The sequence below is a fragment of the Marmota marmota genome, unplaced genomic scaffold (assembly GCF_001458135.2).
Source record: "Marmota marmota marmota unplaced genomic scaffold, marMar, whole genome shotgun sequence".
NCBI lineage: Eukaryota > Metazoa > Chordata > Mammalia > Rodentia > Sciuridae > Marmota > Marmota marmota.
Genome location: NW_026000170.1, coordinates 809,807 through 829,405, shown reverse-complemented (window position 1 = coordinate 829,405; position 19,599 = coordinate 809,807). Strand labels below are relative to the sequence as shown.

The 19,599-nt window shown below is 36.7% G+C and overlaps 1 protein-coding gene across 3 annotated transcripts in view; it reads left to right on the top strand.

Annotated features, from left to right (window-relative positions):
- LOC107154237 (meiosis 1 associated protein) overlaps positions 1–19,599 on the top strand; it is an 88,526-nt gene that overhangs the window by 16,400 nt on the left and 52,527 nt on the right. For all 3 annotated transcript variants that reach the window (XM_015499849.2, XM_048787412.1, XM_048787411.1), the window contains exons 3-4: positions 11,784–11,969; positions 15,255–15,423. In XM_015499849.2, coding sequence (XP_015355335.1) covers positions 11,784–11,969; positions 15,255–15,423 — 355 coding nt within the window. The remainder of the gene's footprint in view (positions 1–11,783; positions 11,970–15,254; positions 15,424–19,599) is intronic.

Sequence of the window (19,599 nt, the reverse complement as noted above, 5' to 3'; positions counted from 1 at the left end):
GAAGGGAGGGAGGGAGGGAGGGAGGAAGGAAGGAAGGAAGGAAGGAAGGAAGGAAGGAAGGAAGGAAGGGAGGAAGGATAAAGAAAAAAAGAAGAAATAGAACTCTTGGATTTTTCCAGCCAAGGCATGTATATGATGTCCAATGAGTATTAGCCATATTGGAGTCTTCCAGGTCTACTGATTCTTGGAGTTTACCTAGCATTATCAATTGTTTATTCCTTATTTCTCTATATTGACTTTCTTATAACCCACTAGAGGGGGCCACAGCTTTATAGTTTCTGAAACCCTCCTCAGTTTTACCTCAATCCTGGCTTATACTGGACTAACTCCAGCTTATACATTTGTGACTGATGCCTCCAGCGAAAATATGGATGTCATGGTATTTAAGAACAAACCTTGATTTCATGAGCACACCCTTTCAACTATATTTCTAGGAATTAAGTCCTACAGAGATACCACCTTGAGAATGCCCTTGACCTCATGTCAGTACTTGCCTATCACCACTGTGCAGTGAGATAGTTAAGATTCACTCCAAACCATAAAATTTGTGTTGCTTTCTTCAAAATATTCAGCCTAACATCTGGATTTATCTGGTAATAGAATCTAGGCATGGAAAGTGGATGCAGTGTTGCACGCTTGTAATCCCAGCTACTTGGGAGGCTGAGACAGGAGGGTAATAAGTTCAAGGTCAGCCTGGGCAACTTAGCAAGATCTCAAAATAAAAATAAAAGGTCTGGGGATATAGCTCAGTGGCACTCTGCCTGCTTGCCTAGAATGCATGAGGCCCTGGATTCAATCCCCAGTACTGACATCCCACCTTCAGACACTCTCTAAACAGAGAGCTTTGAGAAAACACCTGATGAAATCAGAGTGAATTTCCATATACACTGCCTGAAAGCATGTGCCTAAATAAGAATAAGACCAATTTGAGGTCCTGGATGTCATATAAATACCAGGACAGCTTTCTCTGTGAGATGGGTTACTATTGGTCCTAGCTAAGGAGCTCCATACTTAATTACTATGCTACATGGAAACAACACCCCAATATTCATTTGAGCTTATTCAACCCTGAGTTTGTGGTATAATAAATAATAACTGTCAACAATCTCATCACCAGTTTCAATATATAATTAACTGAAAAGAGAACAAGCTGTAGAGTGATCCAAAGGACCCACATTTTCACTTAGGAACTCCCTAGAGCATGTTTGAATCCTCTACAGTGAAAACCCTACAGTCCCATCCAGAGAAGTGAGGTGGAGACACAGAGGAAAGTTATGGGATTGAACTGGCTGTGTCATCTCCTTTAATTATGCCTCACACCCAGATTGTATATTTCAGGCAGCTGCAGAACTATAACTTGGGAACACCAGACTCATTTTCCTACCATTCAGTCTTTCTTTACCTAAGAGTTCCCATTGGTTCCCTGGCTCAGGTAGTTTCATGTTTTAGATTTGGAATTCAATTCTGAACAATTTGTATGATTACTGTTAGAATGATGCCTAGATAATTCATGAGAGAAAAACAATATAGGACTAACACCAACTAATCGGGCTAATGACCTATGCTGGGTTCACGAGAGCTAGCTGCACTAATAAATTAAGAAAACAGAGAGCTAGCTGCACTAATAACTTAAGAAAACAGCAAAAGAAGCATGCAACACACAGAAATACCTCTTGCTTGCAGGAATCAGTGACGGCTCTCAGTCTTAAGGGTCCTTTGGAAGGAAAGAGCAAGCCACCTGAAAATCCTCTATTGGGAGAAAGACATTAAGTTCAACCCAAATGAGGCAAGGGATTGGGTTTCAGGGGGGTGTAGCCCAGTCTCATTGGGTGACGCCCACTCCCAGAGCATCATTCCTCTGCTGAGGTGGTGAGATCCACCTGTTTCTGCAGGTAGCAGAAACACCTCCGTTGCTCAAGGCTAAGGGTTCATGCTCACTTCTGTGTGGCAGCTCCCAACATAGGGCTTTCTGTAGCTTTCATTAATCTATCATCTTGTGATATATAGAAATTGTGTGTGGGCCAAACTATAGGAGCTCTTCAAATCCTAGGCAATTAATGTTTCTGCAAAGCCTGCATTTTAAAATCACTTCCAGAATCAAAGTAATTAAAAGTGAGTTCCTGAGAGATCAGATTCCATTTTCAAGGGGGCACAAAGCATATTTGTATTTTAGCCTACTTTCTATTGAACTTGTATCTCAAAGATGTGGGTTTTTTTAGATGAACTGGGCACACAATTTCCTCCTGTGAAAGCAAATAGGAAATATTCTCTTCTACCTTGGGCATTTAACTTTACTTATGTGAACCAGGAGTACCCTCAAATGACTAAACATATTCTCTGATTACTGTCAGAAAGAAGAGCTCAATACCAATACTGCCAAAACTACTGCATTCAGTATTTAAATAGACAATACCTTGCTGACTTAAGTAGAAAAAGATTACTAGAAGATTACATCTTTTTTCTGAAGGTTATCATCTCCTTCTGATAGATACATTCTGTAAGCTATTCTATTTTTAAAATTTTAAAAAATTATAGAAAAACTGAGGTATAGCTCAGTAGTAATGCTACTACTACTCACACATTCCTACCATATGTGAGGCCCTTCATTCAATTCCCAACAGAGAGAGAGAGGAAGAGAGAAAATGAAAAAAGCAGAAAACAACCTCTTTGTTTTCATTCTGAAGATAAAAATACATTTAGTGTTTGATTTTAAAAAATTTTATTAGAAAATTTAAATGAAGAAAAAATATAGCCTTTTGATTGTTGTCAACATTGTCAGTAGAAACATACTATAGTTACTTCCAGAACACTATCAAAAAGAGAGAAATTTTTAAAAAGAGCTGAACTTTTTAAATGACATCGAATAAGTTAAGATTAGATTCAAATGAGAGTAACAGAAGCCTTAAAACTAACATGGCTTAAATAAGATAGAAATTCACTTCTTAATTTTAGACAATCTAGGGCTGGTATGGTAACTCAGCAATCAATAGAAAATCATATCCCTAACTTGTTTCTTCACCATTTAACTACCATCTGCCACACAGCTACTGTCCCATGATCCAGGTTAGCTGTACTACCTAAATTCCTCATCCTGTCTTCCATCCAGAAGCAGGGAAAAAAAGGAGAGCAAATGCTGTCCCTCTCCCTTTAAAGACATCATTCAACCAAAAGTTGCAGCCATCACTTTTGCTTGTATCCAATTGGCCAGAACATAAACATATTAAAACACCCAGCTATATGAGAGACTGGAAAGTATAGCCACTAATTCAAATAGTCATCCACCTAAAACTTCAGTTCTGCTACCTAAAAGATGAGGACAGATATCAAGAGACAACTAAAAATCTCTGCCACCAGTAAAAACAGAGAAAGACAGATAAAAGTAATAGAAGGAAAAAAACACAACGTTTTGGAAGCTATAATAAAGATGGGCATATGATAATTGACTAGGAATTTTCAAGAATACTAAATCTTAAGCCAATATTGGGAAAGCCAAGGAGGAAATTACCAAGTTCTTTAAAATATCCAGAAATGAAAAAAAACAAGTACCTCTGATGGTAAGAATGGCAATAGAGTTAAAAGTAGAGAGATAGTTGAACATTTGGCCTTTCGATTTCTCCTCTACTCCAAAAGTGAAACAACTGAACCATCCTTTCTCCAACAGAAAACTGGAGGTTTCATTTCTATAGAAGGACTCTACCTAGGGGAACACCAAGCACAATTAAAGATGAGAATAACTTATCTAAATAGGGAAATTAAGTGAATGTCTCATATTGAATGCTGAAAACTCTCCCAACAACACACAGTCCCTTTCATTTACTTAGTTTCCAAAATGCTGGTAATGAAGCTATTCCTTCCATGAATGGCTTTTGCTGACCAAGAAAGAAATGCAGATACTGAGATCAGAGACTGCAACAGAATGGCTCAGGCTAATCACCTATAGCTAAACCTAGTCAGCAAGCCCTACCAAGTATATAGGGCTTCACCACAACTTTTTTAGTGCCCAATTTGCAAATAAAGCAGATACAACAAGGATCAACACACAATTTAGGAAACTAACATGAAATATAGACATAATCTTAGTCCATTTTCTATTTCTATAACTCAATACCTGAGACTGGGTAATTTATAAAGGAAAGAAATTTATTTCTTACAGTTCTGGTGACTAGGAAGTTCAAGGTCTAGGGATTGCATCTGATATGAGCCTTCTTGGCAGTGGGACTTTTTAGAGCCAAGAGATGGTGCAGAGCATCACATGGCGAGGGTACTCACAATGATGCCCCGACTGGCCTTTATGACAGACTCACTCTTGTAATTACCAACCCACTCCCTGGATAATGTACTCAGACATGAATCCATGAATGGCTTTCCCCTCATGACCCAATCACTTCTTAAAGGTCCCATCTGATACCAATTCTTTATGCCTCACAGTGGGAGCTAACTTTCAACATGAGTTTTGGTGAGGACATTTAAACCATGGCAGATAGCAAAACCAAAAGAAATGAAAAAAATAAAACTTGGAGATGCAAGAAGATACAAACAAACAGAGAAACTACCATTGATATCCTCATAGTTAGAGAAAAAGATATACCAGGACAGAGGATGCTTTTTTTAAAAGTCCGTGAACAAAAAAGAACTCTTGAAAATTTTAATTTAATAATTGAAATTGAAAACTCAATAAGAAGCTGGACATAGTGGCACACACCTATAATCCTATTAATTCATGAGGCTGAGGCAGGAAGATTGCAAGTTTGAATCCAGCCTAAGCAACTTATTGAGGCCCTAAGTAACTTAGCATGACCTGGTCTCAAAATTTAAAAAAGGGCTGGGGATGTAGCTCAATGGTGCCTCTGGGTTCAATCTGCAGTACAAAAAAATCAATAGAAAGGTTAATATTCATAGATAATTTGAGCCTAACTCCAAAAGAGCAAAATTATAAATAACAGGAAAAAAAATACATAAGAAAACTGGCAAACTAGTTCAGGGTATCCAACATCTAAACAATAGGAGTTATAGAAAGAGAAAATACAAGAGAGGAAATCATCAAAGAGATAAAGAAAATTTCCTTGAACTCAACATGTTTCTAGATTAAAGGAGACCACAGGTGCCCAGAACAGTAGATGAAAATATATTAACACTAAGATACATTTCATGAAACTTCTGAAAACTGAGAACAAAATTTAAAATCTTACTCAAGAGAGAAAGACTTAGTTCTTCTACACATGGTGACATGTGCCTGTAATCCCAGCTACTTGAGAAACTGAGGCAAGAGGATCAACCTAAGCAATTTAGTCTCAAAATAAAAAGGGCTGGGAATGTAGCCCAGTGGTAGAGCACCTCTGGGTTCCATTCCCACATTCCCAGTACCAACACCAAAACAAAAGAAAGTGGGGGTGAGAAGAGGTAGGGAAAGAGAGAAGGAAAGAAAGAGAGAAAGAGGAAGAAAAGAAGGAAGGAACCATGCTTTGGTCTTCTCAAAAGCAACCTAGAAGGCTAGATGACAGTGGAGCAAGGTTTTCAAAATTCTGAAGGAAAATTCTGTCTAATTCTGTCATCTAAGTAAATTATTAATCAAATGTGGCACACGCCTATAATCCCAGCCACTAGGGATGCTGAGACAGGAGGATTGTGAGTTCAAAGCCAGCCTCAGCAAAAGCAAGGTACTAAGCAACTCAGTGAGACACCGTCTCTAAATAAAATATTAAAAGGGCTAGGGATGTGGCTCAGTGATTGAGTGCCCTGAGTTAAATCCCTGGTACCCCATGCCCAAAAATGTGCAGGTGAAGTATAAGACATTTTCTGACATAAAAAGTCTAAAAATAAATTTTTCCAATATGGTAACTTTGGTTGACAACAATTAACTGAATATTTCAAAAAAATAAAGAGGGATTTGAATGTTCCCAACAAAAGAAATGACAAATGTCTGAGGTGATAGTTATGTGAATTATTCTGATCATTACACATTATGTACATGTGTTTAGAATATCACAGTATACCCCATAAATATATACAATTATCATATGTTCATTAAGTATAATATATTTTCAAAAATTTTTCCTCCTATTAACCCTCTCCTAAGAGCCTCTGAAGAATATATTCTCCAAAAAGAGGGAGTAAACCAAGAAAGAAACCAATGTAGGATCCAGAAGACGAGTTTCAATACAAAAGCACAAAAAGAAACTCCAGGATGATGGCTCACATATCCCTGTTTGCAGTGTACCCCCAGCACAGCACATGAACAAACACTCCAGATAGAAAGCAAGCCACAAGGCTCCACCCTGGGAGACAGGTCTTCAGAAAAATGAAGGTGACAAAATAGCTACAGTATCTTAATATATTGAGAGGGGATTTAGACAACTGATGAAAAGTTTAGGATTTAAGGAAGTAGAAAATTATGCAAACTTAAAGATTAACTCTAGGAAAAAAATGGATAGTAATTATATCACATGACTCAGATGCCAATAATTTTTATACAACCATAATGAAGTAACTGAATATTGATCAAATTTAAAACTAAATATTGAGATGAAGGGATGGGATATAGGAGAGCTATGTTGGGGGTGCATATTAAGGCAAAAAGCAAGACATAAACAAGTCAATGCCTACAACTGAAACTCAAACAGCTATATTACTGGGTTAAAAAAAAAAATATTTGCACAACCAGGTGGTTCCTAATTCTTTTTGTTTGTTTGTTTTCGGTACAGGGATTGAACTCAGAGGTACTCTACCACTTAGCTACATCCCTGGTGCCTGCCTCTTTTGTTTTTTTCTGAGCTTTGTTTGTTTTGTTTTGTTTTTTGAGACAGGTTTTGCTTAGTTGTGAAGCTGGCCTCAAACATGCTATCCTCCTGCCCCAGCCTCCCATGAGCTGGGATTACAGGCATGTTTTTTAACAAAAAAGGAGACAAAACTGAGTAGCAGCTGAAAGAATATTTAAAAAAAAAAAAACATTTTTATTGGTAGCTGTCTGTATGATTTTTGGCATATAACTCAAAAGAATTTGACAATCTGATTGACATACCACCTTAAATTTATGAGAACAAGTTTTTTTAATGCTGCAATAATAGAAAATAGGAATAGAATTGATACTGAATATTGTATCATTTATTCAGTAACTTGTTTATTTATTCACAGATACTTGAACTAATTGAACTCAGCCTGTCCATCCTATTAAAAGTGCATTTACAATTAGAGTTTATGCTTCATGCCACTGTTTCTCAAAATTGTTATATGTATATTGTTTTGATCAATTGCATATAAACAATAATTCTAATAATGACCCAATCTAGATTACTGTTAGAGCATAATCATAGGGAATTTAGATATTTTGCTATTTAGAGATATTTTTGATGCATAGAAGTGTGAGACAATCAGGTTGCTAAGCATAAAATTACATTATGATAAAACTTTGTGAGAAGTGTAATGGAAGTATGAGTTCAAGGAGAAAAGGAAACAATATAATGTCCACTTCTTAAAAAAATAAGAGCTTGTTCAAAAATTGAATAATGGTGAATATCAAATCACCACAATATTCAGATTCTACTGCATTATGTTTTGAACAGTGATATTAATAAACTATAATAGCTAATTATTAAACTAAAACTAAGGGTTTTTTCTTTCAAAAGTTGAGGGCTTTTAGTTGAACAGAATACAACAATTTTTGTTGCAATTTTTATTCAATGCAGAAATGTAATTTTATTTCAAACAGCAAGATAAAGTGGGCCAGGGAATTATCATATACCATAGTGTTACCGCTGTTTACTGGTGACTAGTCCTTGCTTCCCCAGATACTGAAGTAGAACACCAGAGTAGCACTCCGAGGCAAGTGGAGAATGGAAAGTGGAAGGCTTTATTAAAGGACAGCAGAAAAGACTTCTTCCCGGAGGAAGAAGGGATCCCAAAAGGCGGAATCAGTGGAAGGGGGAGGTCTTCCCTTTTATATCTAAGGTCTTCTTTTAGTCTTCCCACATTTCTGTCCTTTATTTCTCTCTCTCCTGTGGTGATAGAGTGCAGATGGGAAGGCGAAAAGGTGGGAGATAGGTGGACTGATGGGGCAGGGAGGAATAATCTGGGCAGGAAGGGCCTGGGGTGGTTTGATTAGCACCTCCCTGTTTTCTGGGAGCTGCTTCTTTAACAGTTCCTTAGGATGGGTTCCAGGCCTTGGGGACAGTAACTTTTCAATTTCCCCAGGTGTTGTTCTGGTTTCCTGGACTCCATTCTCGATAATGGTCTCCATTTTCTTTATCTTACTTGATATTAGACCCGATTTACCTAACTACACTAACTACCTATCTTTAAATCTGGCTTCAATAGTACAATAAAGTAACAATGTTTTCAGAGAATTATTTTTAGGTGAAAAAATTTAAATTGTCAGAGTAAGAAATATACTGTGTATAAACATACTCCTGAAAAGCCTGAACTCAAGCTGTGACAAGGGAATCTACAACTGAAACAAATAAAATTTGGGAAAAGTATTCTGTAATCTGCAAATAATTTTAGAAGCAGATATTTCTGCATCAGAATGTTATAAACTAAAACACCCTCAAAACTTTTATTAACAGCATTTATTGTAATAGTGTAGCTTTCCATGACACATTAATTTTTGGCTTATTTCCTTTTTCTTTCTCAAATTCAGCTAATGAAATATATTGAGTAAATTTTGAGGTAAATTTTTAAACTCTGCTTTCTGAACTGCTCTTTGCTATTTAGTCCATCTTCTTCTGTTTTGTTATCTTCTATTTTGTTATCTTCTCTGTTTTGTTATCTTGCCCCAAATTGCCCTCTGTTTCACATTCTCCTTGATCTTGTATTTACCTGATACCTTTACTCATGTCTACTGAAATCATGTGATCCAGAATAAGTATGTTTGTGTGGGGGAGGGGCGGTTCAACTGAACTTTCTGGTGGAGCGGAATACCTCATAGAACTCGGTATACCTTCTATGGTACTCTTTTCTTCCCTCTATGTCAATATCTTGGAAAAACAGCTCATTCCCCTCCACATTAAATATTCCCATGACTTGCTTTAAAGGTGGGATGACTGCATAATGATCTACATTGTCTTCATTAACTTTAGAAGTTGTAGGTACATCTGATTTCTAGGAAAGTGCAAAAAGTTAATCTGCTTTTTTGGAGATGAATTTTTGTATCTCAATATTGTTAATTAACTCTATTCTCTTTTCTGCCATGTAAATGCTACTTGGACAGCAGCCTCCAGCAGGCTCTGATACCCAGCATAGAAGGCTCTAGAAGTACTGATTGTCCTGCTATTCATTCTGGTGTAGCAAGGACAGCAATGACCACAGGTGGTAATTTAGCAACTGCCCCAAATGGTCCCCATCCATGACTAGAGATTGTGGCCTACTAGAACTTGATTCCGTGTCCACCACTTGAATCAGTGGTCAAGAAGGTTGAGGCACCAGCCTGGAAGCTGCCCCAAATGAACAACACTTACATAGATGCTTCCTGTAGGATAAATATTTTTATTTTAAAATGTTAATATTTTAAAATGTGCTGGAAGAAATAAAATAAAATAAAATGTGCTGGAAGTTCCATCTTTAGCAACTCCTTACATTTAGAATTTTAAAATTTAGGTGTCAACTTAAAATGTATGAAGTTATATATGGCTTTTCAGATTATTTTGGGATGTTTGCGGGAAGAAAGCTCAAAACCTATTAGGCTATTCTTAAGGCCTGATTTGTTCTCATTTCTTTCTTGAATATTTCCTTATCTCCATATCTAGATTATGAGTTCTTTTTGTGTCAGAATTATTTCCAGGTGCTTGTATTTTGCCCAAGATTCAGGAAGAGGAAAAGGTAAATAAAGGAAGCAACCCCAAACAAGTCAGGAGTTGACTTAAACAAAATTCATACCCTGGCAGTTCAAGCTCAAGGATTTTATGAGCATTGTAGATATTACTCAGTTCTGTTCTTTGGTCAGAAAGGTTTCCCCATCCCAAAATATAAATCCTTCTTACCCCCTGCCTTCCACTGATGCATGGAATCCCTTCAAATGGTGACACAAATTTTCAGACTGCATCTATTCAAAATGCATATATCCTTAGAAGAAGTAACATTGACCTAAAATCAAATTAAATTATATTGTTTCCTAAGAGCAAGTTTTTGTAAAAAAAAAAAGTATGAGAAGAACCAAGAGGTTACTTGTCTGGGGTTTACATGTTAGCTTCTTAAGTTTACTGCAAACCACACCAAACATCTCTTCTTTACTGAAATGATCCTTAAGGATGATTAGGCAGAACTTTTTGATTCTGAAATGATCAACCATATAAAAGTCCTCATTTCTGGGAAAACATGATTCTTAAGTAGAGAAGCTCTGTGGTGGACTGAGAAATGAAGGTAATGTCTAACGGTAACCCTGCTAATCCTCCAGTTTGCAGATTACACAAATTAAAACTCAGCAGTCACAACTGGACCTTCCATTGGGTAAATGAATGAATTAAACACTTCCTTTCCTATGGTTGGAGCTAAAGAGACCACCATGTTAAGTGAAGTAAGCCAGACTCCGAAAGTCAAGGGATATATGTTTTCCCTCATATGTGGAAGCTAGAGAGAAAAAAAGAAAAAAAAGAATCTTATAAAAATAGAAGGATGATCAGTAGGGTAAAGGAAAGAAAACAGGAGGAGGAATGAGGGCAAGGGAAGGTACAGGGTGGATTAAATTGACCAAATTATGTTACATGCACATACAAATATACCACAATGAAACCCACCATTTTTAGGGAAGAGAGGTGGGAGGGAAAAAGAGGGAGAAGGGGAGTTGCACGGAAGATGGAAGGAGAACCTCATCGTTATACAGAATACATGTATGAGGTTGTGATGAGAAAAAGAAAAAAAAAGTGTCTCACATTAGATTGGATAGAGAGAAATGATGGGGGGGGAGGAGTAGGGGGGATAGGAAGGGCAGCAGAATAGAATAGACATTATGATTGCTATATATATATATATAGGTGACTCTATGACCAGTGTGATTCTGCAATCTGTACAGTTAGAAAAATGAGAAATTATACCCCAATGATTCAAATGTATGAATTGCCAAGATCATTGTAATGTCATGTGTAGCTAATAAAAAAAAAAGAAACCCACCATTTGTATAATTATTGTGTACCAATAAAAATTTTTTAAAGTTAATACAAAAATCAATGGTCTTTTCAGTTATTTGAATCCTTGCTAGAAGCAGAACCACAAATCTAAAATCTAAATTTTATTTAATCTTTTGAATATGTTCCTTAATTTACAGATTAATAAATCAGAATTATTTTCTAGATGATATAAAATAGTAGATTGAAAGCAGTGGAACGGTACAACACAAGGACTGAATGAATGCACTCTAATGTAAACTATGGACTTGAGTTAATAATATTGTATCAATATTGCCCCATCAAATATAACAACTATGCCATACTGATGTAAAAATATTATTAACAGAGGAGAAAATGAGCTGGAAGAAAGGGAGTATGTGGAAACTCTCAATTCTATAAACTTAAAACTGTTCTGAAAAATAAAGGTTATTTATTTAAATAAATATATAACTCTCTCTTTCCTATATCTGATAAATCTACACAAAACCTTTGTGGCTAAAAGTTTTCCTTCATTTGGCATAGGTAAGATTTTAGTGCATAGTAGGCATTCAGTACCTATTGGTCAGATGAACAGATTTTTCAGGAAAGAAACTACTGAGGAGTAATTGATAAGGAAGTTAGACTGCCAATTAATCTGAAACTTGGGTCACTGAAAATTTGTGTCTTTTATTGATTTTTTTTTTCCTGCAGCAAGTAAAAGGGAACTTTGTTAGGTTGAAGGCTTGCATCTCAGAGCTTCGCATGATAGAGACAGAAGGTTGTTTCCGACCACAAAGCACTTCTCTACAGCTGGCAATACAGGATGGACTCCAGCAATTCAAACAATACAGCAGATATGTGACCACAGGTGCTGCTCTGCCCTACACTTCCCTGGAGGTAAGAGATGCTGGCCTTTAAGACTCAAAGCCATCCTCCCATTTTGGTCTGGATAGGTGTTTCATTATTTATAATCCTTAATCCTTGTATTGTTCTCTGTTTCATATACATTGAATGTAATTTTTCCTTTTTTTTATGTACTAGGAGCACTTAACTACTGAGTCACACCCCTAGCCCATTTTTAAATTTTTTTTTTTTTTTGAGACAGGTTCTTGCTAAGTTGCTTAAGGCCTTGCTAAGTTTCTGAGGCTGGCTTTGAACTTACGATCCTCCTGCCTCAGTTTCCCAAGCCACTGGGATTGGAAGTATGGGTCACTACATCCAGTGAATATAATTTTCAAGGCTAGATTTTCAGCTCCCTGCAAACAGAAGACATATATCATATATGATTTTTAATATGCAGATTGTCAAAAATTGAAGATCAAAAATGGGAACTAAAGTGAATTAAGGAAAAACTGAATCAAAATAAAATCTGAATATTCCATATGCCTCAGATTTTGAAACTTCCAAATATTAAGCTTCCTAGATTGATATATATAATTACCTGAGTACCCTTAGGAACTGAAATAGTTCTTAATCAAATCTTGTCATCAAATGAAGTAAAGTTTCTTGAGATAAGCAATTATGCAAATGTAAAACATCTACTATTCTGGTGCCAGATTGAAATAATCTTAAAAATATAAATAAGTCATGGCTGAATATTCCATGGATATATAAGGGAGATGAATTAAACACTTTCAGCCTTTGGTAACCTCGGACAGCAAACAGATGCATTAAAAAATAATTGCAGAGACTTCTGGTTTCCAGTTTTACATGTAAGGAACTTGGAAGTCACCACTTCATCCTAACAACTAGCAAAATGTTAAACAAACTCAAAGGTTAACAACTTTATTTGGATCCCTAAGAGAAGTTAAGATCACAAAGCAAACAAACTACTGCCTCCAAAATTAGACACAGACAGATACAGAAAATCACAACACACTAGATGAGAAATCTCCACTGGAACCAGAGCTGGAGTAGGAAAACTTGAACTTTAATTGACGAATTGCTGGAGGATAAATATGGACAAGTCTGAAAGTTAAAAACTCCCAAGACACCCTGTCATGAGAGCTGGCCCACAATTTTGTGAGTTTTGCCTTCAGAAGTACAACCAGACTCTCATAGTAAATATCAGGGGGAAATTCCCTCATACCTCAGACTGGAGAGGAAGAGTGTTCTGTTCTTTTTAACAAGTTGTGCCCTCAGGAGAAACAAGTTCAATAGAACCCAACCTGCTGGGATTTTATCAGAGCTTAACTGATAGGGAGGACAAGAAATACCAAACTCTTTTTTTTTTTTGGAAAACAGTTTGATGGCTCCTTACAAAACTAAACACACTCTTGGATTGTCAGCCAACAATTGTGCTTCTTGATATTTACCCAAAGGAGTTAAAAATATGTGTCCACACAAAACTCTGCACATGGGTGTTTATAATAGCTTCATTTGTAACTGCCAAACTTGGAAGCAATCAAATGTCCAGCAGTAGATGAATGTGTAATAAAACTGTTGTTCATCCAGACAATGAGATATTATTCACTGCTAAAAACCAATGAGCTATCAAGCCAAAACAGACATGATAGAACCTTAAATACATATTACTAAGTGAAAGAAGCCAATCTGAAAAGGCTATATAATTTATTATTCCAACTATATGTCATTCTGGGAAAGGCAAAATTATTGAAATAGTAAAAGGTTGGTAGTTGGCAAGGGCCATGGGGAGGGAGGAATGAATAAGTGGAGCATAGAAGATTTTAAGAGCAATGAAAATACCTGTATGACATTATGTTGATGGGTGCATATAGTTGTACATTTGTCAAATCCATAGAATGTACCACACAAAAAGTGAGCCCCAAGGTAAACTATGGACTTGGATGATTATGATGATTATGATGTATCTATGTAGGTTTATCAATTGCAACAAATACACACTCTGGTGGAGGATATTGATCATGGATATTGCATGTTTGAGGGCAGAGGGTATTTAGGATATCACTTGCTATCTCAATTTTTCTCTGAACCTAAAACTTATCTAAAATAATAAAGTTTTTGAAAATAATAATTATTGTGGATTTCATAGGCATCCTACTTCATCAATCAGAAACATCTAAACATGGGCTGGGGATGTGGCTCAAGCAGTAAAGCGCTCGCCTGGCATGCGTGAGGCACTTGGTTCGATCCTCAGCACCACATAAAAATAAAATAAAGATGTTGTGTCCACCGAAAACTGAAAAATAAATATTAAAAAATTCTCTCTCAAAAAAAAATCTAAATATTTTTAAAAATGCATATATTTAACAATTGCCGGGCACAGTGGCACACACCTGTAATCCCAGCAGCTCGAGAGGCTGAGGCAGGAGGATCAAGAGCTCAAAGCCAGCCTCAGCAAAAGTGAGGCACTAAGCAACTCAGTGAGACTCTGTCTCTAAATAAAATACAAAATAGGGCTGGGGATGTGGCTCAGTGGTCGAGTGTCCCTGAGTTCAATCCCTGATACTATATAATTTTATGTAGGAATTTGTGTTTGGCAAGTGAAATTTAATGGAACAATAGAATTTAATGGAACATTTATATATATATACATACTTTTTTTAAACAATTGCCTTCAAGTTTCAAAATCCAAGACAAAACTTATGAGAAAAACATACAGTGTGTTCATTTAGATGGAATAAAATATTATACACAAACACCTCAATATTCCTTTAGGTCCCATATATTGGTCAAAGATTAGCACATTTTAGAGTAAAAAAAAGCAACAGAAATACCTTAACTGGATCCAAGATAAACAAGGGAAGAATCAGTCTAAGAATGCTGTAAGGAAGCACTATAGAAAGAAGGAACAACAGGCTTCCTAATATTTAATGCACACTAGTGAGTGAAACTTAAGGGTCTTATTTCCTTTGTTTTTATGTAAAAATTAAAGCATTTTGAACAAATGAGATGATACCAGTGCTTCAAGCAATCTTAAAAGATTAAAACACAGGTGTTGCTTTTAACTGGTCACTTTGTAGGCTCAGCCTGATTGGAAGGTTCTGATTACCTATTCTACCACAATCTGCCAAATGAAATTGGTCTGTATCACTTCGTGGCCTTTTGGCTAAGATTAAGTGAAATTTTATTTGTAAGTTACAGTTAAATCATCCTCTTTACACTAAACATAATAGCCATTACCATAGACTTCTGCTGTGATATTCCTCACTCTGGACCTCTGGGAAAATAAACATGTTGATTCTTGGATTTTATTTTCAGATTACTGTCCTGACTTCCCACCCTGGAAAAGAAGTGGTCAAACAACTGGAGGAAGGGTTGAAAGATATAGATCTGGTCAGGGTCAGAAGGCTTCAAGTTGTTGAAATCACAAAGAGAATCCTGGAGCTCATGGACTCAGCATCTCCTGTTGAAGAGCCCAGCAATGATGGTAAGGGGGATTTTTTGGTTTTTGTTTTTGTTCCAAGATGGCATCTCATTATGTTATCCAGGTTAACCTCAAATTCACAATCCTCCTTGCTGAAAGAATTTTTTTTGAAGTTAAAAGAATGATAATATCTGTAATGAGTAGTTTTTATGGGTCAATAAAATTGTTTTCCATGATCTTCTTATGTTCTTAAGTGATAAATTAACCAGCAGATTCCACTGCAGTTCAGATGATTTAGGTGTTAAATTTTGTAATAGTTATTTTATTTCAGAAATAATAGTTAAATTTTGTAATAGTTATTTTATTTCAGAAATAATAGTTAAAGCTTAAATATTATAAGTCTAAAAAATAAAACTTACTTCATCCCCCTAATCACTTTTAAGATATTGTGGAATCCTTACAAATGTTCCTTTCTATATACATACACACACTTATCCATACATACTTAATATTTTAATGGGATCATGATATACCTAATATTCTATAAATTCTTTATGTATGTTAGATAGCTATCAGTATTATAACTCTATCTCATTTTGAGACTTCTTGATTTATTATTGTGTGGCTGTACCATAGTTTGTTTAATGACATTAATTTTGCTGTTATAATTAATGCTGCATGAACAGATTTACATGTAAGGATGGCTGCATAAGCTAATGACCAATGCAGTCACACAGACTCCTGTATGCAGAAAGGCCCCATGCTTGGGGTTTAATGCTTTTTGGCTGCTGTCTTGAAATTCTTAGTAATTTTATGTAGGAATTTGTGTTTGGCAAGTGAAATTTAATGGAACAATGGAGCATATGCCAGGCCTGGGAGCATTGACTCACATATGCCCTGCCTCCTTCCCACCTCCTCAGAATGGGTTCTCATTTGCCATCTCACCAGCCTCAGAGACTCTGCCCTTCCTACCCCTGTCCTACAACCACTGTTAGCCTCTGTTCCCCTGCTAGACCAAGTCCTGGACAATTCAATCAGGGTGAAGCAAAAATGCCTTTTGTGCTGAGTTGCAAGACCAGGGCCCAGGCACCTGTGAGAGTCTATACTTCTGGATAAGTATCCTGGACCTGAATATGTCAGTCAGCTTGTTGTCACTATGACCAAAATACTTGACAAGAACAACTTAGAGGAGGAGAAGTTTATTCTGGCTCATAGTTTCAGAGGTTTAGTTCATGTTCAGCCAAGTCCATTGCTCTGGGCCCAAGGTAAGGCAGAACATCATGGCAGAAGAGTATGGCAGAAGAGTCACCTCCTGGTGGCCAGGAAGCAGGGCAGGAAGAGGGATTGGGCTGGGGAAAATGAACCCTCCAGAGCATGCCCCCAATGACCCACTTCCTCCAGTGCCTCACCTGCCTACAGTTACCACCCAGTTACTCCATTCACACTAAGATGGACTGATTAGGTTACAAATCTCATGATCTAATCATTGCACCTCTGCTATAACTTGAGTGATAGATGAATCTAAACTGGTTAAAAAAGAAACTCTTAAACTTCATAATTTGGTAATTCCACTTGACTTACTAAAATGATTTCATAAGGGGCTAGGAATATTGCTCAGTTGGTAGAGTGCTTGCTTCTCGTGCACAAGGCCCTGGGTTCAATTTCCATCACCACACACACACAAAAATCATTTCATAAATTTCCTTTGCCTTAGAATTAAAACCAGCAAGGCATTAATGGTCTTTCCTCACCTAATCCTTGGCCTCGATTTACAGCTTTTCTCCCACCTCTGTCTGACAAGTCCTGGTAATGGGAAACCATGAGTTCATCTCTGAAAGTTAATTATATCTTACTTTCTCACATCTCTGAGTCTCCTTTCCCAGTGGCCCTTTCCTCCTCCTCTGCTTGGCTAATTCCCACTTGTCCTCTAAGACTCAGTTTGAATAAAATTTCTTCCAGGAAATGTAGGATTATAGATGATTTAGATGTACTTATTTATACTTATCTGCATTTTCCCCTCCAAAGTAATCCTGGGAGAAATTCAAGAATAACAGTATAATGTTAAAATCAAATGATTTCCTTTTGCCCATTAGACTAGCAAAGATAAAAAATAAACAAGAAAAATGTCTGGTCGGGAGTCTCATTTACTACTGATGGAAGTGTAAATTGATATGATTTTTTTGGAGAGTCATTTGGCAGTAACCGTATATATATGTGTGTGTATATATATATACACACATACACCTATATGTTTGGCAATAACTATATATAAACATAAATATGTATATGTATATATCTAAATATAAATATATATATATAAGTATATATACACACAAAGTTTTACCTCCTAATAACATTTCTAGGAATTTATCCTACAGATAATGTTTGTATACTCAAAGAGTTATATACTCAAAGAGAAGGTGACATAATTTGTGAGTCCAGAGCAAAGCCAACATGCAGAGCCCCTTCTTTCAAAAAATAGATAAAAGACCATTGAACCAAATGTGGTGGCACAGGCCTGTAATCCCAGGGGCTTGGAAGGCTGTGGAGCCAGCCTCAACAATTATCGAGGCCCTAAGAAACTTAGCAAGACCCTGTTTCAAAAAAAAGACTGAGGATGTGGCTCAGTGTTTAAGTGCCCCGGGTTCTATCCCTGGTACAAAACAAATAAACACAACCCATTTTAAAAAACCATTTTTATATGTACTAACATATAAAAAATTTTCTCCCATGGACTCTTTGTGGAGTAATATGGTGGGTCTCCTGTTGTGTGTGAGTGTGTGTGTGTGTGTGTGACTGTGTTGTGTATGTGTGTGTTTAATTGTGATAAGAACACTTTACATGTGATCTACTCTTGTAAAAAGTTTTAAGTATAGAGTATTGTAAACTATAGGCATAATAATGTTGTATAGTAGTTCTCTAGAAGTTAATTGTTTATTTATCATGTTCTGGTGTTTTTTTTCTTTTAAATTTGCTAGTAATATAACATTCCCTCAATGTTATTGTGTGGATATGAGATGTTCCCCAAAAGCTTACCCTCCTACAATCCTTTCTGGCTAAATGGCCCCTTCCAAGGTTGTGACACATGGAAGTGCCTGTTCTTTTGATACTATTATTGATCTCTTCCTTGTCCCACAAGAATAACTTCACTCTTTCTCCCCCCTCACTTGTTCCCTCCTTAATTAATTAGGAAGTTGGTAACTAAGGGTGTGGTTTCTCTGTCAAATTCTGACATATATGGATGTTTATTGCAACATGAGGCCTCTGACATTGTTTTGGAGGGTAACCAACCTTAGCCATGTGGTTTGTGAGCTCTCACCTATTATGCATACTCTGCTTTCCCAAGCTAGACTCCTCATTAACTATCCTTCTTTGTGTTCCCATACCTCTACTCCTAGTAGTCTTTTCTCTGAATTCCTTCCCCTGTCCTCTTCTAGCCAAATCCTCCCACTTAAATCCTAATTCAGTTTCATTACTACCGTATTAATTTTCCTCTCCTTAGAATAACTATTATCACTTGTGGTCTGTACCACACAATTCAGCACTTAATTATATACCATCCATAATTGTCTACCATTGCTTTTTTGTGTGTGTGATAATTTTGTCTGTTCACCTGACTTGTGAACTGCTTGCTATCTTTTCAATCTGCATTAAAGTGTAAGAACCTTGGAATTAGAAACCTGTTTTACCAATTTCTGTGTCACAGTGTAGAGGATATTCTAGATTATCAGAAAGTATTTTTTAATTAATTGATTACAGTTATATGTGTGGGGCTATTTGGCTCAGCATCCCCCACATCCCCTTACTTTGGTAACACTTCCATCTTCCTAGTTAGAGTGGACCATGACTCAGACTGAAGCAATCATAGTTCTCCAGGACATTAATCAGAGTCCTTTGCATTGAATTCCCCAAACTAAATCTTGTTAGAGTCTGTAAACAAGTCAAAATAACACCTGGCATTTTGCCAGGGGAATGTTAGAGTTCGTAAACAAGTCTGGATGGTGCCTGGCAAAATGCCAGAGGGAGTGGTTTGAGAAGTAACAAAAGTGAGCCATTAAGTGTGGAGATTCTTTATTGGTTGACTGATGTATCTAGTTTATGCTAATTAGATAAGCTGTGTGGAATGTATAAATACTGCTCCTGTCCTGCAATAAACAGCTCCTACTCCTGCTGTATCAACGTACACAAGTTGTTCCTCAACACCACCCCCACCCCCCCACCCCACCCCCCACCCCGTTT